The 26,587-nt window shown below is 36.5% G+C and overlaps 1 protein-coding gene across 1 annotated transcript; it reads left to right on the top strand.

Annotated features, from left to right (window-relative positions):
• On the top strand, positions 1–26,481 carry dars1 (aspartyl-tRNA synthetase 1). Its single transcript, XM_059499828.1, has 18 exons — positions 1–151; positions 4,361–4,463; positions 5,152–5,181; positions 5,945–6,002; positions 6,694–6,786; positions 9,257–9,359; positions 15,643–15,745; positions 16,169–16,249; positions 17,537–17,596; positions 20,426–20,537; positions 22,597–22,731; positions 23,693–23,840; positions 24,351–24,497; positions 24,598–24,640; positions 25,160–25,240; positions 25,332–25,443; positions 25,620–25,691; positions 26,034–26,481. Exons 1-18 carry the CDS (start codon positions 129–131, stop codon positions 26,123–26,125), a joined length of 1,596 nt encoding a protein of 531 aa, XP_059355811.1. The 5' UTR covers positions 1–128; the 3' UTR covers positions 26,126–26,481.
• Positions 26,482–26,587: the final 106 nt, after the last annotated feature.

Genomic DNA, 26,587 nt, shown 5'->3' with positions numbered 1-26,587 from the left:
CAACAGCAAAGCACTTCCACACTTTTCCACATGTCCACCGTTCCCAGTGGCTGTCATTGCACATGAACAAAACTGAAATCTTGAATATCTAGTGCTTTTGTTTCACTACATCCTTTCAGAGCCGAACTATGACTAAAGAAAATGTACAAGGGTGAGAATACAATCTCATTGTTTTCTGCGGATGTGTAATATTCGTTGTCAGTGTATTCATTAGCTTGCCTTGCTGCTAGCTGAGTCTAATAGAGTTGCAGATGATTGCATCAGCAGTTTAGAGATCTTTAACTACGACAGCTGAACAGTGGCTCTATGTACTAACACTTGTAGTTAAACAAGGGTTTACATATACTAAATTACTTTTGCAACAGTTTTTACTTTAATTTGTGAATAAAATAAAATATTAGGTTTCCATAGAGGAGACATTTGCAATGCAATGCAGTTAATAAACCGAGTTAGTGTGGAGAAATGTTATGCCGTAAAAGAAAACATTTGATATGGATAAGCAGTGCTTATGATGTACTACTAGTTGCAGATAGTTAGCAGTTTTTAATAATCAACGTAATGTCTGTTAATGGCACAGTTGGATGATAATGATTTGCTGCTCAAGGAACAATTATTGTCATTATTAATGTTGAAAACATTTCTGCTGCTTAATATTTATTTATTTATTTATTTTTTGTGTGTATGGAACAAGTGATATATTTTCCAGGATTTTATGATAAATAGAAAGCTACAAAGAAAAGCATTTCCAGTAATTGATGTGGAAAAATAATCTAATGAAAATGAATCAATGAAAATTGATCAATAGGTTTGGGATAAAATAGACCATTATAATAATAGTTATTTTAATAGTAGAAGTAAACACCTTGACCTACTTTTCAAAAACCGAAGTGAAAGTAACTTTTCATACACAATGTGAAAGTAAGAAAGATTCGTTTTGATCTCAGAAATTCATTACATTGATTGTTTTCATGTTAGTTATTAGCAGATGAATTATTAAATGGATTATTTATATAATCATGCTATGCTGTGCCCAAAGCAGCGTTATGTGAACAATACTGTCTATGGTTTAATATATAAACCACAATTTGATGAGTCAACAGCTGTGTTCTGGGGTGGTGTGGAGGGCATCTGAATGCTCCACCCTTATTTTCATAGCCCTGCTCTGCTCCAGGCCTTGTGTTTCTGTGTAAATACATAACCTCGAAAGAATCTGGCACAGGCCTTTAATTATCGGCAGCCTTCCCATTCTCTTCTATCTGCCCCAGTGCTTCCAATTTCCTGTGAGCAGAAATTGCAGCGATGCTTTGGGGGACCATCATCCGTGAATTCCCTTGAAAACTGCTCCGTGATGTGCATATCTTCACTGTGGCCCTGTATGTCCTCCGTTGCCATTACGTGCAAATGCATAATGCAGAGGGGGTAGTGGAGTTGTTTATTGCCCACTTTTGGCATGGTTGAGGCCTCAGCGGTGCCTGCGGCTGGACCGTTGTTGTCTTGGCCGTGGTAGTGCTGGGTAAGACTTTCACCGATCCATTGTGTTTTTAACTTCTGTAGCTCCGTGTACAGGCACTTGATCCTGTGTTGGTGCCTGAGGGCTGCCATATGGTTGCCTGCCCGGATTCTGCTGTTTTTGGAGGTTCTTTGTAGATCAGTGAGGGATAAAGGCCAAGACTGAGTCACAGTTTCTCTGTTTGTTCTGTTGTTTGGAGTAATCAGTGTTAATTCTGTTAAATGTCTTGAGGTAGAGTTGGTTTTGTTCTGCTCAAGTTGTTGGCCACCTGTTACTCTTGGGGTTTCAGGTTAAATGGTGCCATTCATATCCTTAGAGCGAGAGAACAGAATTTAAATTTAGCAAATGAGTGATTTGTAATGGGTGTATTTAAAACAGTTGGTCAGTCCTGTTAACCGGAGACCATGTGTTATATAATGAGAGTTCAAAATGGTAATGGAGATCACAGAGGCATGTCATTTCCTTTAACCTCTGCCCTGTAATTGTGTTTGTTTTAAATAACTGTTGTACTGCTTGGTAATTCATCTCAGCCATATTAACTAATGATGGATGGGTGGTAGTCTTGGCAAATGTTAGACTCACTTGGTTAATGGAGTTGGTTAGCCAAGTGTCTGAACTAATGAAGCAATGGTAATGCCAAAAAGGAAAGTAATTTCAGAGTAATTGATTTCATTTTTATGATTGCTAAGACAAACAATGTCTAAATGAGAGTTTTTTTCTTCTAAGTAAGCTTGTTTCCTGTCATATCATTATATAGAGGAAATAATTTAGAGTCTGTGGTTTTTTAATTGCCAATTCTTACATAGAGCAGCAGATTTGCCAATGTCATGTAAATTATTAATAGGCTAGTAAATTAAATTCCAGAAGAAAAAAAAAATGTTTCTGAGTATTACATGTCAGCAGTTTTGTCTGGAATGTATGTATTAAAAAGTCTTTACGATTTCTATAAGAAGACTTTTATGCTCACCAAGGCTGCTATGAATACTATTATGAAATATTTTGGTAAATTAAAATATCTATTTTCTTTTTATTTTGAGATGCTTATCTATTGTGTGCTGTGTATATTTATTACGTATATATAAGCAGACACACATGCATGAATATATTTAAGAAAAATGTGTTGTATACACATTATATGAATATAAATATATATACATGTAAAAAATGTCAAAATATATACTGTATGTGTGTATATTTATATTTACATAATAAATATACACCACACACACACATACAGTAACGACCAAAAGTTTGGACACACCTTCTCATTCATAGAATTTTCTTTATTTTCATGACTATGAAAATTGTAGAGTCACACTGAAGGCATCAAGGGCTATTTGACCAAGAAGGAGAGTGATGGGGTGCTGCGCCAGATGACCTGGCCTCCACAGTCACCGGACCTGAACCCAATCGAGATGGTTTAGGGGTGAGCTGGACCGCAGACAGAAGGCAAAAGGGTCAACAAGTGCTAAGCATCTCTCGGGGAACTCCTTCAAGACTGTTGGAAGACCATTTCAGGTGACTACCTCTTGAAGCTCATCAAGAGAATGCCAAGAGTGTGCAAAGCAGTAATCAAAGCAAAAGGTGGCTACTTTGAAGAACCTAGAATATGACATATTTTCAGTTGTTTCACACTTTTTTGTTATGTATATAATTCCATATATAATTCCACATGTGTTAATTCATAGTTTTGATGCCTTCAGTGTGAATCTACAATTTTCATAGTCATGAAAATCAAAGAAAACTCTTTGAATGAGAAGGTGTGTCCAAACTTTTGGTCTGTACTGTATATTATGCAAACAAAAACTTTTATTTTGGATTCAATTAATCATTTTACAGCACAAATTTTAATTTATTTTATAATAGAGATTTATTCCTGTGATGGCAAAGCTGAATTTTTAGCAGTCATTACTCCAATCTTCAGTGTCCCATGATTCTTCAGAAATCATTCTAATGATGATTTGCTGTTTCTTATTATTATCAATGCTGGGGGGAACAGCTGTACTGCGTAATGTTTTTAGGAAAATAGTCATAATTTGTTTTAGGGTTTTTTAATGAACCGAAAGATCAAAAGAATATAATTTATTTGAAATATAATTATTTAATTACATTATAATTTTAACTTGCTGAATAAAAGTAATGATTTCTTTATATATATATCTCAAGACATTATTTAAGAGAACTGACAATTTATCATAAATGATTTTTGGGGGGCATTTAATGTGTTAAATACATATGAAATATTTATATAGCCTAAGTGTTTGGTAATTATTCAGTACTATCTGACACACACACTATGCTACCAGTACAGCCTCTCTTTAATGACTGTGTTAGTTACTATTTGCACTTGTGATCATGTGAGCAAATATGGACTGAAAAACTGCCGTTGCCAATATATGGAACCCGACTGAATTCACATAATTTAAAAGTGAACTGAAATCGCTATTTTCATTATCGATCGTTACTCACTTCCATGTTCTCATTCCCATTCTTTACTGTTATATCAGTCTGTTTCTACAGCATGAGACAATATATACAATATTACACATGTGCTACTGTAGACAGACATCACTCTTCCTGTGCTGCTATAACTGGACTACCGAAACCACAGGAGCACAAACAAGCAGACATTACTGATGAAAGTCTAATTTAGCCTCTGCTGTTTTTTTTGGGGCATGTTGAAACAATAGATGAAAGACACAGCAACTTAAAAGCCAGCGGGATGCTGTGCCTATGTGTGTAAGCCGAGGTTGGAATGCATTTCCCCATCTTTCAGAAAAGCTTCCCGGAAGGAAATGAGATGGAAGTTTGACAGAGCTGTTTTTGTTGTGTGGTGTCTTCCTGTTTTAGAGCTGGTGAGGATGAGCAGCAGGCCCAGTCGAAGAAAGCCCTGAAGAAACAGCAGAAGGAAGCAGAGAAAGCTGCGAAGAAGGCAGAGAAGCAGGCCAAGCTGGTGAGTGTGAGCCAGGAGACGCAGACCCTGCCTGCTATGCTGCCCATGGCCCACCACTGCCGTATGAAGGGGTTTTCATTGTTTTACTATTCCTGTGATTACAAATCTGTGTATGTGCCTGAACAAAGGGACATTTGTGCATCCAGAAAAATTACAGTTATTTGCAGAAGGTTTGTGAAAAGCATACTCTCCCTGGAAAAGTCAGAATATATTATTATAAATAAATTTATATATAAAAATAATAAAATAGTAATAAAAACAGTATACTATAATAATAATAAAGTGAATAATGAAAACAGTTCAATAATATCCGTGTTCAAATATTTTACTTAGTCTTAAGGAGGGTTTTTTTTTTTCTTGTGAGTGATTCAGAGACAAGAGACATGAGCAGAACAAATGAATAAAGTCATTCTTACTTAAATTGACATGTTGATTTGAGTAATTTATAAGGAATCCAATTCTGTTTTACCTAGAAAAGTCGATTCTAGCACTCTAATGTACTTGCAGACATCAGTAAGTGTTTGAATTTGAATCATTGTATTTTGGTAAGATTTTAAAGTGAACTTTCAGTGCTTGATTTTCTCCAGAATAATCAGTATGTGTTTAATGTTTGTGTTAGCTTGTACGGAGGGGCTGTTTTCCCTCTGCCGTTGAAGTTTTATTGAAATCAGTTCTCTCTTTGATTCAGACCGCAGAGCAGCAGGAAGCTGATGAGGATGTAAGTATTTACTGCTCACTGTCCAAATTCACATTTTCTGTCTGTTATTAGCCATATCAAGTGCTGAAGAAATGAAAAAAAAAAAAATGAAAAAAAATAAAAATGCTTTTATCTTAGGGTTACAAATATATTACGAATATATATTTTGGAAAGATTTTTATTTTTTTTATTTACTGGTCACATTTTGCTTGCAGTTACAATGAATGGGAACTGGATTATTTTTTTTATTATTATTTTTTTTTTATAAGTAATACAAGTAAAGGATACAAATAAATGTAAATCATTCATTGAATATCTTGACAACCCAGGCAATGTCTGTTTGAAGAACACTTTTTTTTTTAGTTTAATATTTATCAATGAATTGGTTGATCTAGTTCACAAAACAGTCTTAAGATTTGCTTAACTCCATTGATGATCCATGATCCAGTCTCAAGGTTCCCAAATGAACAGCTAACTGGAATGGATGATTATCAGTGATAAACGACTTGCTGAATTTTTAGCGAATGAATGTATTTCGTTTTTTTTTTTAAATAAATATTGCTCAAATGGACTACTTTTATGATGCTTTTGTGGTAGGTTTGCATTATTCTTGAGGCTTGAAGGTTTAAGTACCCAATCAAACACTCCTTTGGTGTTACACAGAAGAAAGTAATGTAACTAATGGGTGAATAAATGATGACAGAATTAACAAATTTCTTCTTTTTTGCTGAACCGTTCCTTTAAGATTCATTACCATTCCTATCATCTTCTCTTCTCCACCCAGGATTTTGCCAAGGATCGCTATGGGATCTGTCCTATGGTCCAATCCCAGCAGAAACTGGGTCAGTGTCCTTCTCAGTATTTAAGTGGAGATTTAGGAGGGCATCTCGCTCCCACAAGATGAATATAGACAGGTTTCCAAGTGCAAAATCTTCTGTAGAATGATGATTAGGAATGTCTTTGAGCTTAAGAGATAATCTAATTCTGTCGGGATCTCCCTGGCGTCCCCTTTAGCTCTCCCTGATGTTCCTCCCCTTGCTGTCACACATAATGGTCTTGAATAACTGTACGAGATAAATCTCGGATGAGGAATTAGGGTGACATTACTCCCGACTGTCCGGCTCGAGTATTTAAGCTCTGCTGCTACAGAACAAAGTCGTCTCCCACCAGCTTTCCTCTCGGGCAGAGATAGACGAAGCTTTCATGTGGGTGGATTCCGGATCAGCCAAACGCCCTGAGCACTTGCTGTAGCTGAGCGGGGCCGCCCCGTCTCTGCTGCCTCACAATAAAGTCATAATGTGAGTCAGCGAAGGCAGGGTGACACTGTATTTGTCAAAATGGAGAATTCTTCACATGATGGTCACCTTTCAGACGGGGCTTGTTATGTTTCATATTTATTAGCCCTCCTCCTGGTGGCTTTGTAATCCGAGTGCATGTCTTTGTGGAGATCTGTTTACAAGGGGGGAGGCCTGTCGTCTTTGATGTCTTCTCTCTGAGACACTCTCTCTCTCTTTCTCTTCTGGATGGAGGCAGACAGGGCGTTGGTGCGTGTCCAGGACCTGACACCCGAGAAGGCAGAGCAGCAGATCTGGGTGCGCGCCAGAATTCACACCAGCAGAGCTAAAGGTAAACGCCTTCTCACTATTACACAAGCTCATCTGCTGCTGGAAGTGTTGCTCAATTCATTTCAACAGGTGGAAGCTGCTATTACCAAAGCTCAAGTGTTTCTTATTTGACACGCAGGCTGTAGTATTGCATTAATAAACACTAAAATTACAGTCCCTTTAGCTCAAACAGCAGCAGAACATGTGTTTGGCATCAAGATCATGAGTTTAATTTTAAGAGAACCCAAGAACCGATAGAAAGGTATATACATTAAAAATGCAATGGACGTTGATTTAGATAAAAACATCTGCTAAATGCTTCAATTTAGATATAAATAACAGACATGATCATAATTATGCATTAGAATATTTTGGAAGACATTAAAGTGAAACATTTCTCCCCTTGCATTTCAAATCAGATTATTTAAAAAAAAAATTGAATTTAAACTTTAAACGGGAATATTTGTACTTTGATCAGTATAAGGCTGCTTAGTTTGAAAGTGACCTTTGAATTAGCTGTTCTTCATGCATCGGTAGACTGCTGATTAATAGCCAGTGGACATTTTTATGTGCATTGAATTTCATCTAATTTTGCTAACTAGACCTACTTTTGCCCCATTTGGCAAATTCTGCATGTGAATATGGTTTCCCAGAATGTATAGGCACAGTATGATGTTAGCTAGACTTTATTTTATCTAGATTTATTTTCTTATGTTCTTTATAACAGGTGATGCACATTCTTAAAATAATCTAATCTAATATGACATAATCGAATATAATATAATATAATATAATATAATATAATATAATATAATATAATATAATATAATATAATATAATATGATATAATATAATATAATATAATATAATATAATTAATATAATATAATATTTCCTGTTTTTCAGTCCTGTAATTTTGCATACCCGTGGTTAATGGAGGTGATGAGGACCATGTGGGATATGGGTGCCCTCAACATGTGCCTTATCTGTGGCAGTTGTTTTATTTGGATGAATTGCAATGACGCTGAAAGCTTATGAAAATAGTGGCCATTTTCACTACAGAACTGACAAACACTCCTTGTGGCTGCGTTTTATTACTAGTACTAAATGACGTCAATAGAAACTGTTTGGTTGAATCCTCAGTCTTGAATGAAACTTTGTGGCTTCCCCTGTCTGTCCCACACAATCCAAGTCTGAAGGGCCCACACGTACACATCTGCTTTAAGAGTGCCGTAATGAATAAACCATGGCTATATCACTAGTTTCCTTCCACTACGACTTCCATGTCAAGGATTCTTTAACCTCCAGCTTCCTTCATTCTGTCAGTGTTCTTTGGGCTGAAGGATGTCCTTCAGCACAACAACATCCTGATTTGCTCTGCGATGAAGGGTCTGTTTTTAACTACCACCTCTGAACACTGAGGGGGACTTCAAAGAGTCTGGGTGGCCTCTGATCTTGACCTGATCCGTGTCAGGTTTACACAAATCTGAGTTTGTTCACTTTCAAGGTGTCTGATTAGCAGTTTGTTGACAAGTCAAAACTACATGTGTTGTGACTTTCAAAGAGACGTCCAGCCAGTTGATGGCTGATTGGTACCAGTAAATGTGGTGCTCTTTTATTGAACTCTTTTGACAAGAGCTGGACAAGCATGCTCTACTTTGATATCAAATCTAAATCCTTGTTTGGTAGAGATTTAAATAAGTAAATGTCTTTAGTAATTGGTTCAAATTTATTGTTGATTCACTCATATTTTTCACTGGTTTTGTGATCAGACACCATCTGTTATGAATTGGCAGTGATGTAAAGGTTACTTTGGAAATGGAATGGGTTAAAGATTACAAGTTTCTCTATTTAAAATGTAATAATTAGGTTCTGTTATCAGAAACCATTTCAGATTGGATCTATTTGGTTGTAAAGTAGGCACAAAAACTGTTTAACGCAGTGCATGGGTTTGGCACCAAGATCTTGAGTTTGATTTTAAGAGAACGATAGAGAATTGATAGAAAGGTATATACATAAAAATACAAAGTAAGTTAATTTAGATAAAAACATCTGCTAAATGCTTCAATTTAAACATAAATAACGGACATTATCATATTTATGCATTAGAATATTTAGCAAAACATTAAAGTGAAACATTAAGATGGCATTAACATGCATATTATAATGTGATATATTTCAGATTGGGATCTATTTGGTTGTGAAGTAGGCACATTATTGTTATGATACATTTTTATTTTATTAGTGGTGCTTATATTGTTCTCAGACTTTGAACAATCCATAACTAGTACTATTTATTCTGCTACTTCATTCTATTCTATTCTATTGTAATAAAATTTATTATTAAATGATTAATTTCTTTAGAAAATATCACTCCACCCAAACTTTTGAACTTTAGAGTACATTAAGTTATATTATTGTTCTTTTTGTCTTGGGCAGTAAGTACCCATCTTTGTAAGGTTTTCTGTGGTATGTGTTTTTTTTTCTCTCTAGGGAAACAGTGCTTCTTGGTCCTGCGTCACCAGCAGTTTACCGTGCAGGCCTTGCTCGCCGTGGGAGATCGAGCAAGCAAGCAGATGGTCAAGTTTGCAGCTAAGTGAGTAGGGCATGTTTCCTGTCAAACAATTGTGGGAAAAGTGAAGTCCTGGCAACTCGTTCCATTTTAACGTGTTAAGTGGCGATCGATAAAGTTTCACCGCAGAACAAAAGCTCCATTTTTGCAGTCGGATACAGCTTTCCCTCAACACCGTAGTGGGTCGTTCCCCTTAAAACAACAAACAGTAGATACATCAGAGAGACATGTCTGCTTAAGAGTATGGCTTCAATGAATGATTATGGGTTTGGGGTCAAATAGAGGGTTGTGGGACAACAGACAAACATTAGCTCCCAAATACAAAACTGAAAACTTTTATTTCATACAATGTGCCATATTAGTTGCTATTTTTAGGGCCCTATGAAATCAGTTTAATTTTTTCCCAAATTCCGTTTTATTTTTATTTTCCAAATTCGTTTTTTTCTGTTTAAAATTTTCTGGATTCCGTTTTCTTTCTTTTTTTACTGGTTAAATTAAATGTTATTAATCAAAAAGCATCTCTAATTAATTAAAATCAGGAAATAATGTTTTTTTCTTTTTAGTAGTAGTAGGCTATGTACATTCTGCTGAACAATAATAATTAGGGCTGTCACTTTTAGTTCGAAAATCAATTGCACAATCGATTGGACCAACCAAAAAAAGTTTAGAAAATGAAAATAGGGAACCGATTTTAACCAAATATTTACACTATTAATTTTAAAAGAATTAAACAATAAAAAAATATAGATGTAACAAAACTCACAAACAAGCAGAAAAAGAAAATGAAGAATTCCGAAAAGTGCAGTATGCGTTGCGAAAGCTAAACAGAAAATACCAGCAATTTTACGCGCCTATAAGACCCAGTGAAGTCGAAAGCGACCTCTTATGCTGCGTTCACACCAAAGGGCAAATTATTTCAATGTTAAGTCTGTAAATACGCATTTACGCGCGTCTGGAGGTCTCGCGGCGGGGTAGACGCGAATACACCTCATTCGCGCATCTAGTTACAGGAGATTCTGAGTTATGAAAAAGGACCATTGCAAGCTGACAGCGACCAGCTTTTGTGGTGGAAAATTCACAGTAATACCCCCACCTTGCGCAGCTGTACCTGAGTGTCCCTGGGACATCAGTGCGGTCGGAGCGGGTCTTCTCAACAGCTGGACATATAGTGAATAAAAAACGCTCTGCTCTGGACCCCGAAAATGTTGATCGACTTGTTTTCCTGTGCAATAAATTTGTAATGGCCTTAGCCTTTTTTGCACATTTCATTATGCCTGCCTAGTGCTGTCCAGCCTAAGTGTCGGTTATGTTCAATAAAAAAAACACACATGGCCTGTTCTCAAGTCCATTTAAAGTTTCATTTTTTGAACAGTTGTTTGAAATGGATTGAATCATTATTTAAAATAATCTTGGAGATTTTTGATTTACGAAAATCATAAATACAGCCGGGTTGAAGCCTGCAGTGATGTTTTTCTTTTGTTATGGCAGCTGTCCCCTCTGCATATATATTTTTTTCGAGAATGTTGCACTCCTGTTGCTGTTTGTTATTCTGCACAAAACTTCATGCCAATAAATAAGAAATATTGCTGACTTGTGCGTTTCCAGCGCTCTTTTTACGTTCGTCCATTATTTGACGTTGAAAAAGGAAACATCTTTTTTTTAGACATGCAAAATCGATTTTACAATCGACTCAATGAACACTTATGTCTTAAAAATCAAAAATTATTTTTTCACAAAAGTGACAGACCTAATAGTAATACATTTCTGGCAAATACTTGTCTTTAAACTAAACCGGACGTTTATTTTGACGGGTTTCCATGAATACCTTTACAGTTCTGTGTATGTGATATGACGCTAGTTTTACTCAAATCAAACGGTCAAATGCACATGAAGTCATTCTCAGAACAATTCTGGAGATGTTCCTCATGTGTTCACGTTGTTATTTAGAGAGACAGCAGACGCTGAAATCACAGCGAGCGTCACGCACTTCTGTGTGTGTAAGAGACAAAACCGTGCTTCTGCACCATTCATTAACAGAGACACGCAGAACATGCAGGATTCATATTTAAATCGATTTTTCCGGCTTAATATTTACAGATACTAGTCCATATCGTGATTTTATTTAAATGTAATTACCTACTTTTTATTAATTCATTCAAAATTTGACAAATTCCGTGACATTCCGTGTTAAACTGTAAATTCCATTTATATGGCTGGATTCTGGGGTTCTGTTTTCGCGGAAATCATAGGGCCCTATATTTAGTTTCTAATTATCAATTCAGTCTGGATTTATGGAAATGTGTGTGTTTGAACTTTTGCATGATTTTGTTCTGTTGCATTCTTGCTTGAAATGTTTCATCAGATAGTAAGCTTTCACAGCTGTTTGATAGACCAGGCTTGTTCACTTTGTTTTTTAGTCCTCTTCCATTCTTTTAAGAGGGTCAGAGGGTTTGTTGCTTGACTTTGTTAACATCCTCTGTTTGCTCATGCAGCATTGAATGGCTAAACTCTATTCACATTATCAGTCATGAATTAGGAAGGGTGTTGTGGTCTTTGGAGTTCCTATTCAGTTCCTTACGCAGTTGATCTTGTTTCCCATCGCTTGCAGTTGAATATAATTGTTCTTGACTCAAATGGTCCTGGTTGATAGCTGTGCACTTGGTTATTTCTTATCTAACTGAAGGATTTCACCTCAGCAGAAATCTTAGATGAGCGCTTCCCCAAACTCTCAGATCACTGAAACAGATTTTGTGTTCTGCAGAGAAACTTCCTCTCTTTGTATTACGTAAATGTGGAGTAACAGTTAAGTTAGAGAGTTTCAGTTAGAGGATGTTTAACACACCCAACTACTATCAAGTTCTATCAAGTTCATAGTTAATGTATTTATCTTTTAAGCTATATCTATTTTTAGAGTTCTTGAATTGTCTAATATAATGGTGTGGTGTATTTTAAAATAATGCACACCTGTATTAGGTGCATTACTCTAGGATGCACAGTTCTCCATGTCTACCTTGAAGCACACATTCCCTACAAACATTGATTCATTATTCAGGTTTTTTGGGAAATTTCTGGAAAATATCATGAATATTTGAATACTTCACGATGAAGATTAAAACCATTAAAGAATAAAGTACTTAAGGTCATCGCTGATGTATGTTTCAGTCAGAACTAATTTCACACTGCAGGATTTTGAATCACCGACAGTTCCAGATATTTAGCATGCCAAATATTTCACGGGTGTGAAATTCTCTCAAATTGTGTCTTTGATAATTTACACTGCATGATTGTGACTTGTGTGAATGAGCACCGATTTGCCTCCAATTTTGGGCATTTGTCGGCAATTCCGCAAAAAGTGTTGGCGAATGAAAATCAAATCGGCATTACTTTTAAATTTGATTGGATGAGCTGTGTTGTAGATAATTATTATTATTATTATTATTTTTTTTTTTTTGTATTTTTTTATTTACTGAATTGTAAATTATGTTATTATACAATCCTTGGCAGAATATATATGTATGTATCTATAATTGTATGTTGGTTTCTTTAATTATATTGCAGTTGTTGTCCTTTTTTAAAAACAATGAACTAATGCATTACAATGAGTTTCACTATTTTTAATGCATTAATTATGCCTTTTAATGCACCTTAAAATGCATTGTAAAATTCATAAATAATAGTAACTACAGTTATTACATTATAACACTTATCAATTTATTGTTACACTATTCGTTTTAAATTCAGTAATAATTATTTACACAATATAATGTATTAAAATGCACATTATGGATAATTATAATGCATTATACCCTTTAATAACCCTTTATAATGCATTATACATAAAGGCTTTAAGTAAAGCATTACCATTAATGCTTTTTTCACATGCTTTACCAGGGTAAAATCGCTGTAACATTCAGCTTGTCAGTTTGAATATCACAGGGCAAAAATGAAAACATTTTAAAACTCATTATAAAATGCAAATTCTGAAACTAAAATATATTTACAAGACCAGTGTTTCAAAGAAATTTTTTTTTTTTATTTATCTTCTAAATATTTAATTGACATTGCTTTCTTTTGTCATATTTCCATAGCCACTGTTTTCTAAAAGTAATATCAGTTTCTCTCAAATAAATTATACTGAGTTTTACCATGTTTAAGGGTTATTTTCACATCCTTTTACCATGGTAGAATCCCAGTATCATTAAAGATTTTAATACACCTTTGTATTTATTGAAATTGATCTCAAAGAAATCCAAACCAAGCTATAAAGCCACTCACTTCTGATCTTTTTTTTTTTTTTTTTTAACATCACTTCACATCCTGTTCGTGCCATATCCTTTCATAATAAGGTTAATTAAGAAGTGCTTCATGAACATAGTGTGCTTCAGACCCGGATTAGAGTTTTTGTGTGCCACCTTGCTACCTCAAACCTATACAGAGACATTCCAGACACATTTTAGAGCACAGCTCCCTCTAGCTGATGGTCAGTGGGTCAGTGGATGTGTAGTCTTCATCACTGAAGCTTGTTGAAAATCAGATGTTGTGTGACAAAGCATATGTATACAATCAAAGGGCAGGTCAAACAGACTCGCTCCCTGTTTAATCCTCTCTTTATATCCAATACACAAGCACTAATGCAGAGCCCATCATTGGCGGCTTAGTGTTCAGTAGCTAGACTTAATCAGGACTTATGAAGAGCAGCGTGTCTTTATGGAGATTGTTAGCAGAACTGATCCCAGAGCGATGTGGCCGCTCTCTGAGCAGCAGCTGGCAGGGACTGGCGCATCTCATTCTCTCTCTCTCTCTGGTCTCTCATTACTCCTTTGTAATGACTGGAGCTGAAGGGTGCAAGCGCAATTTGTGCCGTCTGTTTTTGAAGCAGACAGTTGGCCGTCATCTTAACGTTTGACCTTAGAGAGGTGACATGGCTTAGTCTTGCCAATCTAATATTGTTTCACTAAAAGGAGTAGGTCATCCAAAATGAAAATTCTGTCATCAGTTACTCACCCTCATGTCGTTCCAAACCCAATTGGCTTCATTTTATTTTTCCACAGATCATGAATGATAGTTCAAAGTGACCATGTCTGTCAAGCTGTAAAAATATAGATTCAAATATTCATCAGAAGTTTCTCATTTTATGTTCCACTGAAAATTAATGTGGAATGACTAGAGGTTAGTAAATGACTGGATTCAAATTTTTAGGTGGACTTTTCACTTACAGCTAATGTTTTTGCAGTATTTGTGGTGGTGAGAAACTTATGGCCTTTCAAAATTGTGAAAAAAAAAAAACGTTTATAAAAGTGTAAATATTTCATCAGAGTGAAAGCAGTGTGGTTTGTCTTCACAACCAGCAATCTGTTTGTTTGAATTGTAAAAGCAGAACTTGTGTGTACCATGTGATAGAGATCGTTGGAAACAAAGTTAAATTGCAAAGGCACTGTTGCTTAACAATATAATCTCACGATGTTCCATGAAGTTGTTCTGCAGTTTCTGTTTCATGTGTGCTATTCTGAATGTTGTTTAAAAAAACACCTCAATTTTGTTCTAAAGTGAAACTTCGAAAAAAGTTTTGTTTTAGATCATTATCACCCATGTCTAATAAATCCACACATTGCACATTTCTAAACATGAATTTGTGAAGTTTTTGTGTATTGAAGGTCACACTTATGTTTAGTTTTTTTGTGGAGTGACTAATTCATTTTAGAAGTATTCTGTCTATGCCTTTGTTTATAAAGTTTAGGGTTAGTACGATGTTGTTTTTTTGTTTAAAGTAATTAATACTTTTTAATCGTGATAAATCTCATCCAAATATGTTTTTGTTTGCATAATATATGTATGTGTACTGTATATATTTATTATGTATATATAAAAACACACACATACGATATATGTATTGGGAAAATATTTACATTTATGTACATGTATATGTTTATATTCTTATATTTTATATTACATATAAATATATTTAATTATCTTTTTCTTAAATATATACATACCTGTGTTTGTATTTATATATACATATTAAATACGCACAGTATACACACACATTATGTAAACAAAAACTTTTATTTTGGATGCACAAGCAAGGACACATTAAATTGGCCAGAAATGGCAGTAAAGCCTTTGACATTGTTGCTAAATAATCGGATTCAAATAAATGCTGCTGTTTGGAATTTTTTGAAATGTTTAATATTCCTCAAGGAATCCTGAAATGTGTATCATGGTTAATGCATGATAAACAACAGGTTTCAATATTGATAAGAAGAAGTGTTTCTTCCCTCATCCTCATGCTGTATTTTTCTGTTTACAGCCTCACGAAGGAGAGCATCATTGACGTGGAGGCCGTGGTGAAGAAGGTGGAGCAGAAGATCGAGAGCTGTTCCCAGCAGGATGTGGAGCTTCATGTGGAGAGGGTAGAGATCTGAGAGAGCATTAGGGTCTTTATATCTGTCCCCACAAGAAGCCAGTGGAATTTGTTTTGGTCTTATATGTACTTTAACCAATGAATGGTACCAAACCTGTTTGCAGGTACAATGCAATTGTAGTAACATGCTGTTTAACTGGTAATTCTCTCCAGAAAGAATATATGACCATCATTTCCTGACCTTCATATTGTTTCAGAACTGTATGGCTTACGTTGTTATGTGGAACACAAAAGGAGCAGAGTTGCTTTAGTTCATACAGTGAAAGTGGAGGGGACCAGAGACAACTGAGTTCACTATTTCACATTCATTGTATGGAAAAAAACAGCTTGGACATTCTGCTAGACAGCAGCTTTTGTTTTGTATCTAATAATAACCTAAACTCTTGTTCCCTATTCTGTGTGTTGGTCTCAGATCTTTGTGATCAGCCAGTCTGAGGCCCGACTTCCCCTTCAGCTGGAAGATGCTGTCAGGCCAGAGGGAGAAGGAGACGAGGTGAGAAACTTGGCTGAGAAAGTTGAAAAGTTGTGGGTTATGAGAGAAGAGCAGAACACGTTGAAAGCTTAAAATGTTAAACAGATCCCTCAGTTCAGTGTTATGATAATACACAGTCAAAGTTCTATTAGTCAAGATGAGTTATAAGAGGTTGTTTTCTCTCTATTTTAGTTATTTTTTTCAGTTATGAGTGGAATACAAGCATACTGCACAGTATACACAAAGCATAGTATGCATTAAAGCCATAGTTCACCCAAAAAAATGGGAATTCTGTCATCATTTACTCAACCTCGAGCGGTTCCAAACGTGTGTTGTTGTTGTTTTTTTTTCTAATGAACACAAAGTAAAGCGTGTAACCAAGCGCAGACTTCCATATTATGAAAAATAAAATAAGATACAATGGGGACCAGAAACTGTTTGGTTACTCACACTCTTCAAAATATCTTCCGTTCAGCAGAAGAAAATGAATACATGTTTTGGAACAAACTGAGGTTAAATAAATAATGATATTTTTTTAAGTGAAGTATACCTTTTGAGCAGACTCATTCATGTTATTTTAATCAGCTATACAAATAAAAATCCTTCTCATTAAACAGTAGTAAGCTACATCGTTGAGAGCATTACATTATGATAAATAGTATTCTATACGGTGTAATTTGTTGTGTATTTCTCATAGCAAATGCATCATGTCATCAGGCATACCATACATGCAGAAAATTGACATACTTTTCACAGTATACACTTTGCACACTACAGAAATGGCAGAACATGGCTTCTGTCTTTGCCAGTCTTTCTTGACGTCGGACAACTAATGGTGGTCCAGTGTTTATGTAGTAAGAAGAAACCAGCTGCAGTTGCTATCCAGGTGTTCTTTGCAGGGATTCCATGATGTCAGTCAGACAGAGCATCTGCCGCCTCATTACGCTTGTGTCTTATCAGTCAGTTGGAGGATGAGCAGCCTGTTGATCAGTCTTCAGCTCCTCTTAGAGCTCAGGGGCCTTGGGGAAATCATTTGAATCTAGAATCATTTCTTTAAAAAAATATTCCACACTTCTGGGTAGTGGTGTATATTATACCTATATAATTTCCAGCTTGTAGTAAACTTTCTTTTTGTAAATGTTCTTTTGCTGGCAAAAAAAAACAAAAAACATATTAAGCCATGATAGAAGAATTAAAAGATATTGTTGGTTTGGAATGACATGACATTTTGGACCAATCCGATTTATTTGTGAGCTATCAACGGAATTATTTTGTGAGTAATCATGACCTTTTCTGTTTTTCTTTCAGGAGGGAAGAGCCACTGTCAATCAGGACACTAGACTGGACAACAGAGTTATCGATCTGAGGGTGAGTCTGTATCCATCTCTCGTGGATTTCATTCAGGGTGAATTATCTGTCCAGGGCTCAGGATTTGGTTGGTTAGCATTGTCCTGTAAATAGTCATGTGACATGTATGTCTCAGGTGATTGGCCCTGTGCCAGTCAAGCAAATGCCAATAGACCTAAGTCAGGTTAGTTGCCTTATTGAATGTAACAGTGATAAAAATGAGGCTGTGAGGAATGGACTTGCTGTATATACAATGGGATGCAGTAAATTCAGCCAATTTGGATTCAGCCAATCGTGCAGCCGCTTTGACCGTACATTGTTGGCATTCATCACAGTGATGTGGCGTTGGTGCCATCTCGATTTGTAGATTAATTTCAAAATCGCATGCACTGCTTCAAGTCAGATGCCAGTCAGCCTGCACAAGACCACATGAAGTTAAACACACCTATTTGGATGAATGGGAGAGTTAATGGATAGCTTGCTTCAGTTTCTACTATATAGACCTCCTAGCTCTGTCCTCCCAAACTTCCTGATATTGTGCAGAATGAAAAAAGCGATACAGTTCTGAAATAAAGGAGAATCCCCAATGAGTGTATTGTTCAGATTTATGAAGCCCTGATGTGGTTGTGGGACTCGAGCGCTGCGATTGGCCGCCTGTTCTTTGTGAGAGCACCTGTTTCTGAGACAATGTGTCTGTGTGAACAGACCTGGCCTGCCTCACACATTTTCATTTTAGCGAACAGTAAAGCAATAAACAGTTTCCAGCGGTTGCAGGCTTAGCTTTGTCATAATGAAAGACCTCCGTGTCACGCATCCACACACACACACACACACAAACACACACACACAAACACACACACACCTCACCAAATGTGATTGAAATCTGGCAGTGCTATAGGACTGCCACAGCGCACCTTGCTCTGAGACAGCGGCCTGTTTTTGACAACTTCCAGAAAGTGAAGGCAGAAATCTGAGAGTGTGAGGTGGGGGAGTCAAACCACAGGACAACAGCTTTTTATGTCTCTTCGCTTTTCACTGTAGCCTTGTGAACACTAGAGTGATGCACACAGCTCCTTTCTACACGCTCCCAGTGAGAAACGTGTGAGGACGCCAACTGAAACCTGCATGTCTACACACTCCACTGATAGCAGCTTTGCATATTAACTGTACAATCACTCAGCATCACAGACAAGTCACTTAATGTCCCCGCAGAGCACCCCCTGCGCCGTGTTATCACGATCTGCACTAAAAATATAGACAGTGTCTTAATCCGTTGACTTCTTGATATTTATTAGCATGTCAATAAGAGGAAGTACTATTGTCCTGTTTGGATTGTATGGTATTGATTTTTGTATTGTATGGATTTTTTGGGGGGCATTCGTTCCCCCTCGAAACCGAAGCTGTCTACCTTGACGTGAAAGTTTTCTAAAAGGAAGTCAGCAGATTTAAACTGCCTTCTAAGATATGCTTTTATGACACATTTTATATTTTGCAACGAGGGCAATACCAAAATGCATTGTGACAAGCTCAGGGGAAACAAATAATTCAGTCATAAATATACAGTACCAATCAAACATTTGGGAATAGATAGATCGATAGATACATCACAATATTGCTGTTTTGCTGTATATTTTGATCAAATAAATGTGACCTTAATGAAAAATCTTACTGACCCCAAAATTCTTGTGTATTTATTTTCAGTACTGAAAACGGAATGGTTCCATCTAATTACTAATAACCTATTTTACCAATTATCTATGTCTGCTATTTATTTTTAGTGTTTATTATGTTCATTTCAAACCAGAGTCACTTCATTCGGTAACTATCTTGATTAACACCCTATACAGTAGGTGCAACTCTTATCTGCTTGATGACCAGAAACTCTAAACTGTTTTTCAGGACAGCATGTCAAAATTAGATTTAAAAGCAGCAATAAAACCTGATAATAATAGTATCATAAATTTAGCCTCTTTATATCAAATCATGCAGAAACAGTTGTTTTGATACCAGTCCAGTTTATACACATGCATGTTGTAGATCTGTCTGCAGAGTTGCTGTATATCAAATCAGTCATATTTCATTAGAGTAATAGAAGGTGGCTGTCTATATAAGCAGTGCACTGCAAGACTGCTCACTAGCTTTTGGAACAGCGCAATTTATATGTTATTTACAGGTCTAAAATCCCCCTAAGGAGAGTGGAGGTTTATAATGTGGTTATAAAACTACAAACACGGAACCTGAGTAGATCTAATTACCTTAAATCTCCACAGAAATAGTAATGTTGTTCTATCACAGTGAATTCTTGTCTGCAAAAGTGAGTCTGTCCTAACTGAATCAAACCCAATAAACGAGATCCTTGAAATATTGATATAAAAGCTGTTTGTTTCTCTAGGATTCATGCGAGCTCTCTCATGAAGAAAGAGGAAACGTGGTCTGTATCACGGGTCATCAGGGAGTCATCTGATTCATGGGAAATTCAGGCTGAGAAAGCTTTTTTGTTTGAGACCTGAGGATTCAGGAGGTTTGATTGTTGCTGAAGATTGATTTTGCAAGCACTCTGTCCCTTTGGTCCTGTGAAGAGGACCTCATTTATTTGTATCTCTGACAGAAATGACCCGAATATATTCAGTTGCCAGAGAGATTTTATTAGAGCATAATAAAAACAGGGCCTTTTGAGATCTAGCATTATGGTTTCTCCAAAACTCCAACAGAATTACTTACAAAACCTTCACAGAGCGAAGCTGAGGTTTCAAGGTGTTACTCTGCATTAAAAGAGAAGTTGCTCACTAGCAACACCCAAACAAACAGGTTACGTAACTTGTTTACTAACCCATGCGTCTTCCTTCCCAGACCACCACCAGCCAGGCCATCTTCAGGCTGCAGTCGGGCGTATGTCAGCTCTTCAGAGACACGCTTATCAACAAGGGCTTCGTGGAGATCCAGACCCCCAAAATCATCTCTGGTACGGCCTTCTCCAACTGCACTTCATTGCTCTCGTTTTGTACACATCTCTCTGCATACCTTTAAAGAAACGTCAGAGGAGTAGTTCACTAGTAATTTACTCACAAGCTCTTATGTTTTCAGAGACGCTAAAAGTCATATCTGGTGAACAGATTAAGCAACAAGCACAGATAATATCACGATGGAAGCACTTCATTACAAATTGGTTAAATTATGATCTGTTTTCATCATGTCTTATCAAAACAAAACAAATCAACTTTTCTACTGGTGTCATAAAAGGCCGGGCTGAACATATTTTTTTTTGTTGAATTATAAATTATAAATGCAGTAATTCATCCATGCATGTTTCATTTTTCAGCTTTCATCTTCAGGTGAAACTACAGACTTCTGTCTGTTGGCGTATACCAGACTTCTCCAACCATTTAGTCGGTTTAAACCCAGCTGACTGTAAACTTATATTCAGTAATCTGTAATCTAATAATCCATTTCATTTGGATGTACATCACAATCTAGAAGAAAAGATGTGTGGCTACTTCATCCTCACAGAACGTTTGAGATGACATGAGGCTATGTTCACACTGGAGTATCTGTATTCATGAGTGCAGGGACGGAGCAGCACAGGTCTTATCTCTGTCCTCGCGCACTGAGCCTCCTGAATGATTTCCTGCTCACGCTGTCCAACTTAGTTTATTGTTCCTTCTTTGCACCCTCAGTCTCGAAAAATTTCAATTTCAAGGATTGATACTTTTTCATTTTCTGAGGTAAAAAAAAAAAGACAGCGACACTGTCAAAACACTGGCTGAAGAAAAAGTGGTGTTTATTAAGGAGATATGTCTCCAGTCAGTGATAGGATGCCATGTTAGCACTCTTGAGATGGTGGGTACACCAAGAGCTATCGGATCTGCTGGGATTCATGAGCACAGCTGTCTTTGTGAAGAGTTCAGGGCCTGCTTCTGTTGACTCGACTCAAAACTCAAATTGATTGCTTTCTCACCTCCTGAAAAATATCAAAGTTTCCCCAAAAATATTAAAGAGCACAACTGTTTTCAACATTGATAATAGGTAATAATTAGAATGGTTTCTGAAGGATCATGTGCTAATGGAGACTGGAGTAATGGGTTCTGAAAATGTAGCTTTCATTTTCCATGGAAGACTGATTTTCCTTAAAAGGTAAAGGGAGATAATTGTGAGAAAGTTTAAAATAAGACAAGCAAATTGAGATATAAAGTTGCATTGTAAATTATACGTTTTTAATTAAATTTATTAAGTTATACTCTGAGGCAGGAAGGAGCTTTCATTTTAGTCGTATAATCAAACTTTATTTGTATAATGAAAGAATAATGACTGGAGGGAATGTAAAAGAAATTATTTTTTAATAACTTAAAAAAAAAAAGCTATTACTTAAAAAATCTAATAAAAAACAAATACACACACACACACACAGACAAACAACAACACATTGTATTAATTTTAGTTCATATATTTGTTTTGTGTTACTACTTTAGTTTGCCTAATACTGTTTTCCTGAATGATTGCTTGTTGATCAGGATGTTTTCTCACGAGTTGATGGAAGTCGAGCGCCAAAATGATGTGGCTCTACTACTTCAACCTCCTCTTAAATATGATGCTGTTTTAGTCCACCAATGATTTCAAAGACTAGGGATTACGTCAGTAAAGGTCTTGGTAGTGTTACAACACTTTCTTTCAGCAAAACCCCCCGCTGTGTTTGTGTGGTTCTGCTGTTAAGGAAAACAGTTACTTTCATTTCCTCTGTAGCCCAACCAACCAATCAGAAAAAGCCTTGGTGATGCATTTCGAATTTAAACTTTGCCGCCTTTGTCACGATCTACCACCCGCAACATATCAACATTATGTTCTTTCAGTAAAACCGCGTGACATCCGGTGCCCACACCCAGCTCTACGTGGCCTATAGAAGAACATCATGTTCTTATGTTGACCACACTTACCTTGAGAATCATTAGCACTTCTCTGTCCTTACATCTGCGACACAAAATACTACCTCTGATCTTAGTGCATATGTCTTTGTGTATTGTTCACAGCTGCCAGCGAGGGTGGAGCAAATGTCTTCACCGTCTCCTACTTTAAAACCAGTGCATACCTGGCCCAGTCCCCTCAGCTGTACAAGCAGATGTGCATTTGTGCTGACTTTGACAAAGTCTTCTGTGTCGGACCAGGTAAAGCATAAAAATGCACCTTCTGTCTCTTCCCCTACCTTTTATATTCTGTTCCCATCCACAGGTCATCTCTAAAGTGGATAGCAAGGAATCCAAAAGACCTAGAGAGAGTCATATAGTGTAGACTATGGCCTCAAAAGCATCTGGCCCTTGTATCAGTAGAGGTCACCTTCACCAGTGTCTATCTCCACCCTGCCAGTATCCAGATCAGGACATACTGCAGGATAAATAGACGAGTTGCACTCTTCTTGGTGAATTTGGCGGGCACAGAAATCCCTCATGTGCAGCACACTGAATAGAGCGAGAATATCTAACACTTTCAGCAGAGTCGTGGGACGCCAGACTGCAGAAAAATACAGCTCATCAGGGACCTCTGCTGATGGGACGTCACAGTGCAGAAATGTTCAAAACAAGTGCAGCAGTCTGATTCTGGGCAAGACATTATTGATGATCTTGCTGTTTGACACTGAAATTTGAAATGTATATACTGGAGAGAATTTATTAATATTTTAAACGAGCTTTTATTTTTTCATTTAAATTGTCATTGAAGCTTAGGTTTCAATAATTTAGTTGTCTTTGTCATTTGTATTTTTTATATTTCTTTTAGCTTTCCTGTTTTGTTTTTACTCACTTACAAACTTAAATTTATTTTCAGTTTATTTCAGTTAGTTGTCAAAGCTTAATTTTACGTTTTCGATCTAATATTTATATTTATTTTATTTCTGCTTTATTTAAATCAATAAAAAAAAAAAGTTTCAATCGTTTAATTTTGTTTGACTAGAATAACACTAGAATAACTCAATTAGAATTAGACCTCTGTTATTTATTTCATGATGGGAAATTTCCGTCAGATGTGAACAATAGTAATGTGTTTCAAATGAATCGCCCAGTGGTTTCATTTAATTACTCGGGTCACGATGAATGTGAATCTCTCAGTTGACAATGCTAATGTTTCTCATAGTGTTCAGGGCCGAGGACTCCAACACTCATCGCCATCTGACCGAGTTTGTGGGGCTGGATATTGAAATGGCTTTCAATTACCATTACCATGAGGTCATTGAATCCATTACTGACACCATGGTCCAGATCTTTAAGGGACTACGTGACCGGTAAGAGATCGGACTCCTTCAACATGGCTTTAAACTGGCAAATAATTTAATTTGAATCTATTTTCTTTTAATAAGAAGCAAATCCCCTGAGAATAAAGTCCAGTGAGTTTCCCTTGGTAGTTTATTCATGTGAAATAAATGCAGCCACATTCATGTGATTTATAATAATAAGGATATACACTGCCATCTAGTGCTCACGTTAATATTGCAAGTATTTTACTGTTTCTTACAAATGGAAATCTGACCCAGGATTCTCATTATGTGGAATTCATTAATTATTTATTCAGTAATCACTAACAACTTGACCAGCATTGAGAGAGAAAAATAACATTTGCCCTCTAATGGTGTAGAAAATAGTGTTTGGAAGATGAGACTGAGGGAGCCTTGAGAATCACTTTAGAAACTTTATTTGAAGCCTTCAATTGAATTTTGGGCCCACATTTCATGCAAATCTCCGTTCTACCTACTTATTCTCTCTCATCGTGTGTCTGTGATGTGGATACACTCCAGGTTCCAGACAGAGATCCAGATGGTGAATAAGCAGTACCCCAGTGAGCCGTTCAAGTTCCTGGAGCCCACGCTGAGACTGGAGTATAAGGAGGCAGTGGCCATGCTCAAAGCTGCTGGGGTGGAAATGGGGGATGAAGAAGATTTGAGGTCGGCGTGGCTTTCTTTGATAGAATTTCCCACATTGCACACACAGGAAATCTGTAACACATTTTAGAACAGATCTGCAATCATTTTTTTTTTTTCTCAGCACGCCTAATGAAAAGCTGCTTGGTCGTCTTGTGAAAGAGAAGGTAAAAGATCTTTTAAACATAAATAATACACTTATGTTAAAAAGTTTGTGCTCGGAAAGATTTTTGTAATGTTTTTAAAGAAGGCTCTTATGTCATTTATTTTATAAAAAATGCAACAAATATTTACAAAAAAAATTAAATGGAATTTATGCCTGTGATGGCAAAGCTGAATTTTAAGCATCATTACTCCAGTCTTCAGTGTCACAGGATCCTTCAGGAAATCATTTTTATATGCAGATTTGCTACTCAAAAAACATGAGTTATTACTAATGCTCTCAAGCTCCCTCTTTAGTCCACCCAGATAATTTTTGGAAACTACAAAAAAATGGATCATTCTAAAATCTGTTTGTGACACCTTTGTTTACTTAGTTTAAGTCTGAGAAAGCTGAAAATGACCTTGTAAATTTAAAATGATCCACGTTTTTAGCTCCAGAGATATTGAAACCAGGACAAATAAGTTTGTACACGTGAGTGGAATATGGCACATATAAATGAAACACATCTTTGTGTTTATTTTAGTATGACACTGACTTCTATGTGCTGGACAAATACCCCTTGGCGGTAAGGCCATTCTACACAATGCCTGACCCCAACAACCCGGTAAGTGTTTAGAAGCCTATAGATCTAAATCCTTGACTTTTTATTCAGACGCCACATGGTTCATAACAAACACTATATGTTGTTCCTGCAGAAATACTCCAACTCGTATGACATGTTCATGAGAGGAGAGGAGATCCTGTCTGGAGCTCAGAGAGTCCATGACGCCCAGCTGCTCACTGAAAGAGCAATGCACCACGGCATCGGTAACTAGCATCCGTGTTCTGATAAGTGATGCTCCAATGAACAGGAAAACACAGAATGTGGAGTGATTATAATGCATTTGAATGACGAGAGTTTTATAATTCATCCGTATGGTAAATATTGTCTACTCTAAAGAATGTTTGATCATAGATGATACATTTTTTGCTCTGTGTTACAGACTTGGAGAAGATCAAGGCCTACATTGACTCGTTCCGTTATGGAGCTCCTCCTCATGCTGGCGGTGGCATAGGTAACAAACTTTTATTTACATCTTAGAAACATTATTTTATCTTAGAACCGGTCTATTCTACAGACTAATTATTGTTTTAAGGTTTTTGGTCATTTAAGGCCAGGGCATTTATAATGTAACAAAAGATTGCGGTGTAAAATAAATTCTGTACTTTTGAATTTAACTTTGGCTTAACTGTTGGTAATAATGTTTCTTGAACACCCAATCATATTAGATTGGTTTCTGAAGAATCTTATAACTGGAAATCCTAAAATAAAGTTCCTAAAATATTCAGTTTCAGTGTTCTCATTTAAAAATATCTATTGGACTAGTGTATGATGTTAAATGTCTGCCATCTCTTAGGTCTGGAGAGAGTGACCATGCTTTATCTCGGCCTACATAATGTACGTCAGACCTCCATGTTCCCTCGTGACCCCAAACGCCTGACCCCATAAAGATTAAAGCAGCCAGTCGGCTTCTCGTCTCCCGTCCCGCCTGAAGCAGTAGAACCTCTCGGGCACCCAGCCCTCATGCCAGGATGTGGAAGTGCCATGATGATTAACCGACACACATTCAGCCACTTTTATAATACTTCTCACCAGACACAACATTACGGATGTTAGATCAAACTAATGTACTTTGAAGGGCATCAGTGTTAACTGCTATATAATACAGCTGATATCGTGACATGTATTATTAAAATCATACTGTACATGTGTTTTTCTACTGATGATATTCCTTGACACAAAGATTTTGAGAATTCTAAGAAATCATTTAAACAGTACATGCACAATAAATTAACTAAATGGTATGTTTCTGAGTTGTATTTTTAATTTTTTTTGTAAAGTTTGGAAATTATTTTTAATGTTGTATATATTCAAATCAAATAATAAGCACTTAACTAAATGATTCCCCAA

This window comes from Carassius carassius, chromosome 19 (assembly GCF_963082965.1).
Source record: "Carassius carassius chromosome 19, fCarCar2.1, whole genome shotgun sequence".
Classification (NCBI taxonomy): Eukaryota; Metazoa; Chordata; class Actinopteri; order Cypriniformes; family Cyprinidae; genus Carassius; species Carassius carassius.
The sequence above is the reverse complement of the archived record's forward strand: the minus strand, read 5'-3'. Positions and strand labels throughout refer to the sequence as shown.

What these genes read in the sequence shown, in the direction of transcription:
- dars1 (XM_059499828.1), top strand. Translation starts at nt 129, where the DNA reads ATGACTAAAGAAAATGTACAAGG. An exon ending in AGCAGGAAGCTGATGAGGAT is followed by an intron (nt 5,182 to 5,944) that starts GTAAGTATTTAC and finishes TTCTCCACCCAG; the next exon opens with GATTTTGCCAAGGATCGCTA. An exon ending in TCACACCAGCAGAGCTAAAG is followed by an intron (nt 6,787 to 9,256) that starts GTAAACGCCTTC and finishes TTTTCTCTCTAG; the next exon opens with GGAAACAGTGCTTCTTGGTC.